Here is a 12,645-nt window from a genome sequence, read left to right as displayed (position 1 = left end):
CTCCACTGTGCAGAAATGAACTTTTCAATAATAGAATTTAATTAACCTGATTGTTTGCACAAACTGTAAACCTAAGAGGTGCAAAGGTTTTAGTGGAGGTTCTGCTGAGTTGTTTTTTTTCTGTTTAAATGGTGCTGGTCCTTGAATTGCAAAGAGATTAAAGCCTTTGGTCATATGGGGATCAGCCTTGTTTTAATCTCTGAACAGAGAGGGAGAGAGAGAGGACATAGAAGAGGAGGAGGAAGTGGAAGAGAAGGAGGGAGTAAGATTGTACATATTAATATCCAGCATTTGCTAGCAGACAGGAGCAGAGGAGCCTCACATCAAGAAGTCAAGCTGATCCTTCAGGTGGATATTATTCATACCGTACGCTTGAACTTCTTCATTTCTGTAATTTTGGAGTCTGGATTTTGAAGACATCGTACTTTGAATATACAGGTTTGGTAAATATTCGTCTTTGCTTTGTTCTGGATTTAAAGACTCATCTAAAAGTTACCGAGCAAAGAGCAATTTAATCAATTGAGTCAATCGTATCCTGGGATTCTGGGCAGCATTAGCTCTGGATTAAATTCCATCATTCAGTAAAAGTTCCTCATGGCTCAGTTCAGCTCTTGCCAACACCCAGATCTGTCAAACAGAGCCGTTATCTACAGCCCAGTAGCCATCTGTTCAGATCGGGACACACAGAGCGGTAAAGAGGATGAGGAGGCAATGGGGGAATTTGAAGAAGTGGAACTAGCAGAGGAGGTAGGTGAAGATGTCTTAATGTTAACTGCAGCAGGACAGGAGCAAGTTGATGACACTGTGAATGAGTCGAGACAGCAAAGTGAAAATGAGGACACAAAAAGAAGTTCAGTGGCTTCACTACAACACGAGGAAGGAGAGGAGCATGTAAATGAGGGAACTGAAGCGGAGGATGAAGATCGAGGAAAGTTAGATGAACAGACAAAAGACAAAGAATGTGAGACATTTATAAGTTCTTCTTCTGTGTTAGCAGAGGCTAAGAAATATCAAATTTCAGCCAGCAGTGAAGTCCTCAGGGAGGAAATCTATGCAGAAGAATGTATGGAAACAGATCCAATTGAAACAAATATGCGGAACTCCACTTTAAAAGAACTCAATGTCAACTGTCTTGACGTCTGCCTGGGGCAGTCCAGAGATGGAAGAAAATATTCTGTTAGAAAAACTTCAGGAAACACGACCCAATATCCTGACCACTTAGAGAGAGACTTGGCCCAAGTTCTCACTGCAGTAAAGGAAAATGTCAGCTCTCAGGGTAATCCATGCCAAAGCAATGATTGCATAGAAGTCAATACACTTACCCAAACTGAGGACAACCAGATAATAACCAACCATCAAGATGAGGTGAAAAACAATGAGAACAGGAAAAATACAAACACCATTTCTAGTTCTAATGATCAGCATTCCAATGTTGAGTCAAAGATAGGAAGTGAAGCAGGTGATGAGACAGAACCGGGAACGCTGCTCGCTGTAACCTTTGAACCACAATCACTGACAGAGAATGGGGTTGTGGAAAGGAAAACAGGGGCCAGAGTTGGCCAGGCTGAGACTTTGGAAGATGAGGAAGATGAAAGAAAGACATGCCAAAAAATTATTGGAGACTTAGTGTTTGAGGGGAAAGATGAAATGGAAAAAGAAATGTTTCATCAGATTGAAAACCTGGCAGCTGATATTCATGTAAAACCAGGTGAGCTGCATGTGCAGGATGTCTCTGTAGATAGACACAAAGATAAGATTTTTGATAAGGAGAGGGACGCATCTGAAATGAATGAAAAAACCGAAGTCCCATTAAAAGAAAATGCAATTACAACAGCTGAAAGAGGCAGAGTGCAGGAGCATCTTTTGCAAGATCTCAGAATGTCTGAAATAGGTCCAGGAGACAATCAGGAACTCAGGCAACTTGCTGAAGATAAGAAAGAGACTGAACAAGAAAATCCAGTAGAAGCAGAAGTTGAAATGGGAGAGGAACCTGTCACTGTTTTAGATGATTACATTATAGAGTCCACCGAAGTCCCAAGCATTCCATTTATAAGATGGCCTTTTGGTACAACTAGTGAGAGACAGCAGGATAAAGAGCTTCAAAAAGTGAAAGTTCAAGCTGGAGAAAAGGAAGAGGAAAAAAAGAAACAAGTCAAAGAAAAAGAAAAGTGCACAAAACAAGAGGGGGAGAAAGAGAAACTAAAAGAAAAAGAAGAGAAAAAGGATTATCAGATTTTAAAAGACATAAAGAAAGACTCTGAAGTTAAAGGATTGAAGCAGGTAATAGAGAATGGAACTGTGGGGGTACAACCACAACCACTTTGGAAAGAAGGACAGGGGAAATCGAAACTGGTGTCAACCATGAGAAAAGATGATGACTGGATTAAAAGAGACCAACAAGATGAAGGGATTGGAGAAGAGGTGAAGGACCGGAGAAAAGAACTGAGGCCTTTTAGAAAAAATATCTTGGAGAATGAAAAGAGAGACCAAGAATGGATGATAATGAAAAAAGTGCCAGAACCGCAAAGTTCACCAAAGAAGGGAGACTGGATGAAAGAGTTAAAGTCAGTGATCAAAGATGAATCCCAGTCCAAAAAAAAAGATGACCAAGTGAAGAAGAAGCGAGTAGTGCTACTGGAGGATGGCCATTCATATATACCACAGCGGGAGGAGATGAGCCCGGACGAGAGAGAGGAGGTCAAGCTCATCTTCCACAGGAAAGTGGAAAGCCCAGTGCATCCTAAACGAAGAAACAGCAGAACACTTCAAGATCAGAACCATGAAATTTCTCTCTATGTGAAGGTAATGAATGGAGTTCTAACACTGCACTTCACACACAATCTAGTTGTATATGCAACAAAACTGATTTAAGGCCTATACATGGCTCTGGAAAAAATTGAGAGGCCACTTAAAATGATCAGTTTCTCTGATTTTACTTTTTATAGGTTTGAGTAAAATTAACATTGTTCTTTTATTCTATGAACTACTGACAACACATATCCAAAAATAGTATTTATTTGCAGAACATGAGGAATGGTCAAAATAATGAGAAAGATGCAATGCTTTCAGACTTCAAATAATGCAAATAAAACAAGTTCATATTCATTTAGAAACAACAATAGTAAAATTTTTAACTCAGAAAGAGTTCAGAAATCAATATTTGGTGGGTTTACCATGAGGTTTTCAATGGAGTTCAGTGTAGTGGTCTCTTAATTTTTTCTAGAGTTGTACATATCAATATTTACAAGTTGATGTTATATTGAATACCAAACTAAGCCTAAACCATAGAAGGTTCTGGTTCAATAAGACTGTAAGATCATGTAATTGTATTGTCCCTCATAAAATGAAAATTAAGTTTTTCAAATGAGAAGATCTACAGTGACTTTGTAGGCTGAAGTTTAAAATTACTTTTTCAAAACTGATATTTCTGGCTGGAGCTTCATTCATTACCACTACCAGATGTCAGAGACAATACAGCAGCAATAAGGCCTAAGTTCCTTTAAAATGTTGCCTTAGAAGGGCTGATTACATACTTCCTTTTTGTAAGTCCTTTTGTAAGTGCTTGAGTAGAAGGCAATTGGACTTGCTCTGGAGAAACAGAACAAAACAAAATGCTTCTGCAGTTCTGATCATGGATTTGAAATCCTGCACACACGGACATGTACTTAAGGTTTTTAATGTCATCACTCACTGTAACATAAACCGGTCCTTACAATGATGACCAAGGCCAAGGCACACAAAATCATCTGGAAAGTACTTCTTAGAAAGTACCCTCACTGGGCCTTTGCTAAGGTATCCAGGATTTCAAGAAAACACAAAACTCAATCCAGAAAAGGGAAAGACAGAGAAACATATGTCTGAAGTATCCCAGAAACAAAGAAGGATTTTTATCCATCCATCCATTTTCTTCCGCTTATGCAGGGTCGGGTCGCAGGGGTAGCTGCCTAAGTAGAGAGGCCCAGACTTCCCTCTCCCCAGCCACTTGTTCCAGCTCTTCTGGGAGAATCCCAAGGCGTTCCCAGGTCAGCTGAGAAACATAGTCCCTCCAGCGTATCCTGGGTCTTCCCCGGGGCCTCCTCCCAGTGGGACGTGCCCAGAACACCTCAGCAGGGAGGCGCCCAGGAGGCATCCTAACCAGATGCCTGAGCCACCTCAACTGGCTCCTCTTGATGTGAAGGAGCAGCGGCTCTACTCTGAGTCCCTCCTGGATGACCGAGCTTCTCACCCTATCTCTAAGGGAGAGCCCAGCCACCCTATGGAGAAAACTCATTTAGGCTGCTTGTATCCTCGTTCTTTCAGTCATGACCCAAAGCTCATGACCATAGATGAGGGTAGGAACGTCAATCTCCCGTTCCCTTCTTCCCTCATTTGTAACAAGATCCTGAGATACTTAAATTCTTTCACTTGGGGCAGGACATCCCCCGCCCCAGAGAAGGCACTCTACTCTTATTAAGCCTTACATTCTGGTGCATATTAAACCAAACACTTTCAGACATGATACTAGACAGAGACCCTAACACAAGCTCAGCAGAGTGGCATATGCAGTCCAGTTCAGCGATTGCATTTGCAATTTTGTTTGAGAAATAAAATTGTGTTATAAAAGCAATGTCGAACACAGAAGGCTCATTGGTTGAAGGCCTGCATCTCAAAAATAAGGGACACTCTTTAAAAAGAATCAATGTATAAAAAGACAGGGGAGACAGCTGTAGAAATGAGTTAAATTAGCCATCTATCTTCAACATGAAAAACAAATTTAAAACAGAGGAAGCACCTTCCAACTTTATCTTTCTAACATCTTCAGTACTCTACAGTCCTGATTTGTCTCAGGTGCTTTTACAGTCAGTCACTCTTTAAGACAAATCAACTAACATTTTGGTATTCATTTTCAAGAAACAAAAAAAAGTCCAGTGTTCTACTTAAGTATTTAGGATTGTCAAATCCTAGATGACTAAGAATCTACACCAACGTTTGCAACTGCCATAACCCAGTAAAGGAATTGTGGCTAAAATTTTCAAATATTTGAGATCACTTCTAAAAACACTAATAAAAATTTTTACAGCTCAAACACTATTAATATGTGTTATAATGCACAGTATTATTGCAGAAGCTAGCATTTATAGTGTTCCCTATCCCCACTCATGGAGATACAATCAATCAGTGACAAGGAAATCAATGATGTTCATGGATTTGCTGCTTTGCAAACACCAGCCAATGACATGTCAACTAGCATTCCACCTATGTATTCCGGGTTCCTAAGCTGAAATACTAAAGAGTAAGTATTTCCATATACTTTAGGTGAATAGGTTGATTATCTGTGAATAATTTGGAACTATGTCCCACATAACATTCTGTGAATAGATGAATCCACGACTGCTGAATCACAATAGATGAGAGTCCACTATGCTTTTGGATTAGAACATGGCAGAATGCTAAAAAGTAATTTGGACAAGAATACTTATGCAAAGCAGCAGATTGAATGGTGAATTGATATACTTTCAAAGCTTGGTAGGCTGAAGAATTTAACATACTTTTCTTAAACTAGTAGTTCTAGTTGGAGCCTACCACTATCAGAAACATCCATAGCAGCCATAGATAGCATCACAACATCTTTGACTGCCATCTGGAATGTGGATAAGCACGTCATGTAGCTCTTCCTGGAACCTAATTAAATTTAAAGAATTTGCAATTCAAGGTATAGGGAGACTTCTTCTATCACCAACCACAAAACTGAGACAAACACTCTAAGCAAAAGATATCAAAAGATCTACAGTAGTAATACAAACTGAGGAATTTAGCTCCAACACCAGTTTCATTTTTGTAAGAACACACACCTATAGGATTTGTGGTCCATGTACAGTATGTGTGTTTGACAGACTGCTTTCTTTATCCTATTAGACCAGTGCTGTTCTAATCCAACGGACAAGATAGCTTGCTTTACTTTGGCATGCAATCCTAGTGGTAAGGGACAGAATAGCACATTGTGTATAAAGTCTTAGTTATTCTATAATGATGGAGAGTTTAGAGTTTCCCTCATCACCATAGAGCAGCTCATTCTGCTCTTCCATAGACCAGAAGCCTTGGAAAAAGGGCATGAATTACAAAGGGAATTAGCAATGGTCCAACTCCACAATAAGGGGGTATTTGAGCTGTGCCTCAAATATTTGCACAACAAGCTTACACACCACGAGACCTCACATTCAAACAATAGCCTCTTTATTAGGAGCTCTGGGGCATTGCCTGTAGATGGATGGGAATATTATGGAATGAGTACATGGACTGGATTTCACTGTGTTGGTTGTGTGTACAGGTCAAATCGTCAATAATATGACAAGTTCTGATTCCAAATTGTCTCATCTAGAGACAACATCAGGGTTGTCTATTTATGAGATAAAAACCAATGACTTTGCAGTGTGCTTGTGTTATTCTGCTCCCAATAGCAGGTTAATCTCCCCATTCTCACTCTTTAAGCTGATTAACCCACTATTTGATGCTGAGAAGAACTGCTGACCACAAATACCCACTTCTACTGTGTTAGTGTTGAATGTGTAACACCTCAGAGCCTCCAGGCTCTTTTTACTAGGGGAGCACCAATTGCAGTTTTTTGACCAGTCATTTATGTTAAGTGCAAACCTGCAGACAAGACCTAGTGGGCCAGTTCATTAGTCAGAATTCTCTCACAGCAGAGCAAAAGAGGACAATGGTTGATTTTTAGATCTTTTAGATCTTTTAGATCACAGCAGTTATCTGATTGACTTTCTATGCTGACTAATGACGACACTGTAATCAAACTGACTAAATATAAAGGTTTCTCTAGATTTTGTTGGAACATTAGTCTTTTAATTCTGGAAATGTACTTCAGGTGATAAAAAGGCCAACTTTATCATTGGCTTTATGTGTCTCTGAATGTCCAGGTCTGAGTCAATCACACTACATCCAGATTCAAAGCAGAACTGACCGCTTGGCATACTGGGACAACACCAGGGAATGAACATTCCCTGGGTATGCCTGCAATGAATTTGGGAGATGTATAAAAAATGCAAAAGGCTAAAAAGTCTTCAGGCAAAATGTACCACTTGTTTGCCACCACACTCTACATTGCTTTGTTCACCCCTTCACACACACAGTTTTTGCCCTGGGGCAGTCTAACAAAACCAACTTCAGCAAGTCCTTAATTTTAAATTCCTCCAGCAAGTCCTTAAATTTAAATTCCTCCAGCTGTGAGACATATTACCCTGCTGATTATTTTTAATTGCCATTAGGCATGGCAATCCTATACCCAATTGTCTTTACAGGATCATAGGGGGCTGGTGCCTTTTTATTATGAAGAATATGTAAAAAATGAACATATTTTTGTATGCATGTGTTTAGGCAGGAAGTGATGGAGAGAGCATTGGAAACTGTCCTTTTTCTCAGAGAATCTTCATGATCTTACTGCTGAAAGGAGTCGTCTTTACTGTCACCACAGTGGATGTTAAGAGGTAACTTCTTGTCACCATCTTTTCATATTGACAGTGTAAGCATTAAAGTTTGTTTTATTAGTTTCTTTGGAGGCAGATGTCAAGAAGTTGTTCTTGCATTTTTACGCTATTGTTCATGTATCAATTAATGTGTACCTTCAGAAAGCCAGCAAACCTACAGGACCTCGCTCCAGGGGTCAATCCTCCTTTCATGACATTTGATGGCGAGGTCAAGGTTGATGTTAATAAGATAGAGGAGTTCCTGGAGGAGAAACTGACTCCACCACGGTATACACACGCCCACACACACCCACACGCACGCACCCCCACGTACCATACCCCCACACACGCACACACACACACACAAGTCTGTCATCACAAGGACTGTGTATTGACTTTCATTTGTTTCTGTAGCCAAACCCTGACCAATATCCTAAACCTAAACACTACCACTGCATATCTAACTCTACACCTAACCTAAACTCAATTCATATCTTACTCCTAAAGCTAACCCTTAACCCAAAAACAACGTGGGGCCCAGTCCTTGGGTTTGATATTTAGCATTGGGTCCTCACAACACAGTATTTATTGGAAAAATTGGCTTCACAAGGTGAGAAGTGCTAAAACATGCACAGGCTATGTTTATGCCCACTTTGCTGACTACTTATGCTGCCAAAATATATTAGCACACAGTTTATTTAGCTCTTTTTTGTTTCTTGAAAAAAAAACAGGTACCCCAGACTAGCTCCCAAACATCCTGAAGCCAACACAGCAGGAATCGACATCTTTGCCAAGTTTTCTGCTTACATCAAAAACCCAAGAAGAGACACACATGATGGTAAGAGAGAGATATATGATTTGGACAAGAAAGTGTTGCTTTACCGTTGGTCTCTTCCTCTGCATCTGTGCTTAGAGTAGCTAAACATCACCCTCATGTGGTACATATGTAGTGGTGTAGTCTTTTGGCTTAGTAAAAGCTGAAAGATTACTAAGTTTTTGATTTGGTGTGGGGACGAACTATTGTTTTTGATGCTATTGTTCTTTTTCTCAGACTTTCAGGTTTTGTTATTACAAGTTAACATAATTTCTATGGTGTTCTTTAAAGTTGTGATGATTATTACACTAATACAGTACAGCAGGGGTCTCAAACTCAATTTACCCGGGGGCTGCTGGAGGTAGAGTCTGGGTGAGGCTGGGCCGCATTCACACACACGGTCTCCTCAGCCGAACCTTTCTGATTGCCTATTACCATATGTGGCCGTAGTCAGGCGCTGTAACAGCCGTAATTGTGTAGTGTCTCTTTAAGATACTCTAGTATTGCTAATGATGTGAGAAGTATGCGCCACGGCTTCTCTGTAGAGAGCGTGGGAGAAACGTGCTAGATGGACATGTTAGCTCCCTAACTTTTTAGTAATGTTACGGGTTGTTTGGACGCTGCTCAATTTTCATGTCTGATAATATAGCAGCCGTTCAACCGGCTTTGTAAGGTTGGTGAAGAGCGTATTTATTAAAGGACAACACGGTGGAATTCCCAGTACCAATGTGGTTGTGAGTTTTTGACCGTCCTGACGAATCTGCCGCCTCCTCTCCTCCCTTAAACACAACTCAAGCGTTACAGCGCCAAACCTTAATTACGTTACACTGATTACACTGATCAGCAACTTCCGGGTCTAGACTGGATGCTGAAGCACGTGAAGCGGGAGCGGCCGCGGAAATTGCGCATGTACCACATGCAAATAATAAAAAATAGAAAATGCAAATAGGCCCGGCCGATGTCCCGCCCCCTAGAGCAATATACTCCACCGTGATTAGTTTGAGACCCCTGCAGTACAGGAATTATAAAGGTTCATATTATTTTAGTAATATTTTTAGCACAACAGAATACATTTGCCAGCAGAAGAATTACCTGTGACTATGAACATTTTCTGTGAACATACCGTTGTGATGACCATAATAGCATTTCCTGATTTTGATCAGGATAATTTTACCTGATGCTGTCTCAAAAATTGCTTGCTGTATAAATATGTGAAAAAAAAGTCCTGTGTTTTCCAAAAATATTTCCAACCCTTTTTATCTCTTATGAAAAAGATCTTCAATTTTATTTGATTGAGATCTAATGACACATCAGCAAAAAGCAGTGCATCATCCTAAAGTCTCCATATGTGTGATTTTAGCTCCATATTTAGCTGTCGTTGATGCCCATACTAACTAGCCAGTGTATCAGAAAGCACTGCAGCTAGCCGGTGAGGCAGGGAGAGATGATCAGCGCCAAATAAGATTGTGATTGACAGCGCTAAGACCCTCCTCCTGGCTCTGATTGGTTATTTATAGTTAGCACTGTGAGCACTGGAAGAAGGCATAGGAGCTCAGTTTTTCCACATTATCTGTCTGATACCATACAATCACAGAATAGTGACAGTGTCAACAAATATGTAAAATAATTTACATACTGTTACATACTGCAGCTTTAAATGTTGAAAGGAAGTTGTTGTTGCTTTTGCTTCCACAGTTTGCAAAATGAAGAAAATGTGTATGAATGAAAAAAATCCAACTTGATCAATTTTTATGCTTCAGACTTTTTCTTTCTGTCCCTCTGTAATGAAAGCCTTAGAGAAAGCCTTGTTAAAGTCTCTCCGTCGTCTTGATGACTTCCTGAGGACGCCGCTGTCTGAGGAGATTGATGCAGATGCAGTTGGAGACCTGCCTGAGTCCACCAGAAGCTTCCTGGATGGGTCTGAACTCACCCTTGCAGACTGTAACCTGCTACCTAAGCTACATATTCTAAAGGTTTGGTCACTAAAGTTCAATCTCTTCACTGGAGATTGTGTGACCTGTTGTGCTCATTATTCTCTGGTTTCTTCATCAGGTTGTAGTGAAGAAATACCGTGGACTTGACATCCCTGGAGAAATGACTGGTGTGTGGAGATATTTGACCTGTGCCTACTTAAGGACAGAGTTCACCAGCACTTGCCCTGCAGAACGGGAGACTGAGTTTGCCTACCTGGATGTTGCAAAACTAATTAAATAGGAGCGGGGAAAGGAATAGTTGGTTTGGAGGAATAAACTGCCTGACTAAAAGAAATCAAAAATCTTTTTTCCTACTAGAAGGAAAAGATAACATGGAAAAATTTAGATGCAAGTTCTACAATGAGCTAGTTTGAATGTTTAGAGTCAAGATGTAGAGGGAGGAGAGTCAGATTATAACAAAACAAGATCCAATGTGAATTTATAGTTTTTATAGACAGACAGAGACTTACTAAAAATGATGAGGTATGATTTTGTCTTTGTGCACTCACCGGTTGGGATGCATGTTCTGGAACATTTTTCACGTGATGTTTCTTTACTCTCACATGATGGCAGCGCCACATTTACAGTAAAATCACTGCATGACATATAACTTACGACAAAAAACGGATATCACAATGAAATGAAAGATGTTATACTGTGATCACAAGTAAAGGCCTTGGTCTTTAAACATCTGGTGTCCTTATTTCTTTTCTTCACAGTTTCTTAGTTCTTATGACTGTGAGTACAGTGGAGCCCACTTATTATTAGTTCAGTATACTCATAGATTCTTCTGTTGTCAGATTTTTTTTTGGAACCTATACTCAAGTGTTTTGTGGAAAATTTACTCATTCATGGATTGTTTTGTAAAATGTTTTAAAGAAAATGCAGGTTGTTCGGCTGAAATGCTGCTTGACACACTATTGGCTGGTGCTTGTAAAGGAGCTCAGTTCATTTTCTTTGCTGCTGATTAGCTGTACCACCAAGAGAGACGCTATCTTTGCAGTAGTGCTAAGGTAGTGTTTACTGTGCATAATTCTAAGGTGTATTAAGGTATGTTTGGTGTTTAAAATATTAAAATAAGGCACTTTAGGCATTTTCTGGGGGTGGGGGACTTGAGTATTTGTAGATTTGAGGTAGAAGTGCAAATAAATATCCTTTTCCACACATTAATTGTTTCAACATTGTGACTTTCTCTTAAACCCGAGTTAGCTGTTATCACAACACTGTTGTTAAATAAAATATCTTTTGTACACAATTTGATAAAAGTGATTCTGTTCTTGTATGATAGTTAAAATAAAGCCACAAACATGCTTGCAGCCAAATGAAAATGGAAAATTCAGTAGAAATTAAAGGGAAGGATCACAAGTGGCTTTATATGATATGCCTCTATATAAAAAAATGACATCAGCAATAAAAATAACTTCACCTAGAATTATTATTTTTCCTGAATTCATTTTTTTATGACAAAGCACAATCTGAGATTCATGATGCAGCCTACCGCACTGCATCATATAAATACAGTAACAACACATTGTGATGCATTTTCATTAATGCGTGGTCCTTCAGTCTTGTTTTCTTCATTCTCCAGTTCTGGCCCCAACACGTAAACTTCGATAGACAAGTCTTTCTTTCCTGACATCTTTAATACACTTGGGAATAATCGCATTACCGCTATCAAACTACAAACATGGACGAAAAAGTTTGAGGAACTGACTTTAAAGCATTTTATGTCCATTTATCCAACTGTAAAACTGTTGGCCAATCAGGAAAAAAGGAAAACTCTGTCATACTTTTATACTTTGTTTAAAATGCAACTAGAGTCAGCTTTGTTTACAACCAGGTGGTGGAATTACAGTCAAATCTTGCAATGCTTTTCAGCGTTTACAATAAAATCTCTTTCCGTTTAATGCAGTGTGAATTGTATGCTTGTTTGATCCAATGAGATATCCTGAAAATGCAGAAAAAAAAAGAACAAAGTACTGAAGGAGCATCATGGAATGTGTTTTATTTTTGTTCCAGTTTGTAAATAAAACTTTTGGAATTAAACTCTACTAAATACTCCAAAAGGGCAACTTTTTATACAGCAACATCAGTTTTAAAATCATGAAAGTTTGAATCAAACTGACAGTGAAACTACAGAAAGCTGATGACATTTTTCATACATTGTCGCCATGGCTGCTGTTTGTCATGCAACAGATGAATTTTATTTTAAACATGGCACAAACACAAAACTGACATGTGCCCATCCTTTAACAGAATGTGGTTAACAAAGCTATCTGTTCATGTGCCCAGACCATGAGCACACATCGTCTGTTTTTGATTGGTCAGTCTTGTTAATAAATGAGTAAATGAAAAGGGCCAAGTCAAGACTGGCGCCAGCCTGAGGGTAGACATGGTGCTT

General features: G+C 39.5%; 1 protein-coding gene across 2 annotated transcripts; it reads left to right on the top strand.

Annotated features, from left to right (window-relative positions):
• Positions 1-86: 86 nt before the first annotated feature.
• Positions 87-10,932, top strand: LOC102235241 (chloride intracellular channel protein 4-like). Of its 2 annotated transcripts, none has more exons than XM_023329246.1 (6): positions 87-348; positions 7,369-7,478; positions 7,620-7,745; positions 8,189-8,295; positions 10,063-10,244; positions 10,324-10,932. In XM_023329246.1, the coding sequence occupies exons 1-6, from the start codon at positions 175-177 to the stop codon at positions 10,483-10,485; spliced, it is 861 nt and encodes a 286-aa protein (XP_023185014.1). In that variant the 5' UTR covers positions 87-174; the 3' UTR covers positions 10,486-10,932. The 2 variants fall into 2 exon arrangements, with proteins under 2 accessions (XP_023185014.1, XP_005807465.1); XM_005807408.2 differs by lacking the exon at positions 87-348 and adding an exon at positions 2,224-2,802.
• The last annotated feature ends 1,713 nt before the right edge of the window (positions 10,933-12,645 follow it).

Source organism: Xiphophorus maculatus, chromosome 24 (genome assembly GCF_002775205.1).
Source record: "Xiphophorus maculatus strain JP 163 A chromosome 24, X_maculatus-5.0-male, whole genome shotgun sequence".
In the NCBI taxonomy this organism is placed as follows: Eukaryota; Metazoa; Chordata; class Actinopteri; order Cyprinodontiformes; family Poeciliidae; genus Xiphophorus; species Xiphophorus maculatus.
This window is presented reverse-complemented; position numbering and strand designations above follow the sequence as displayed.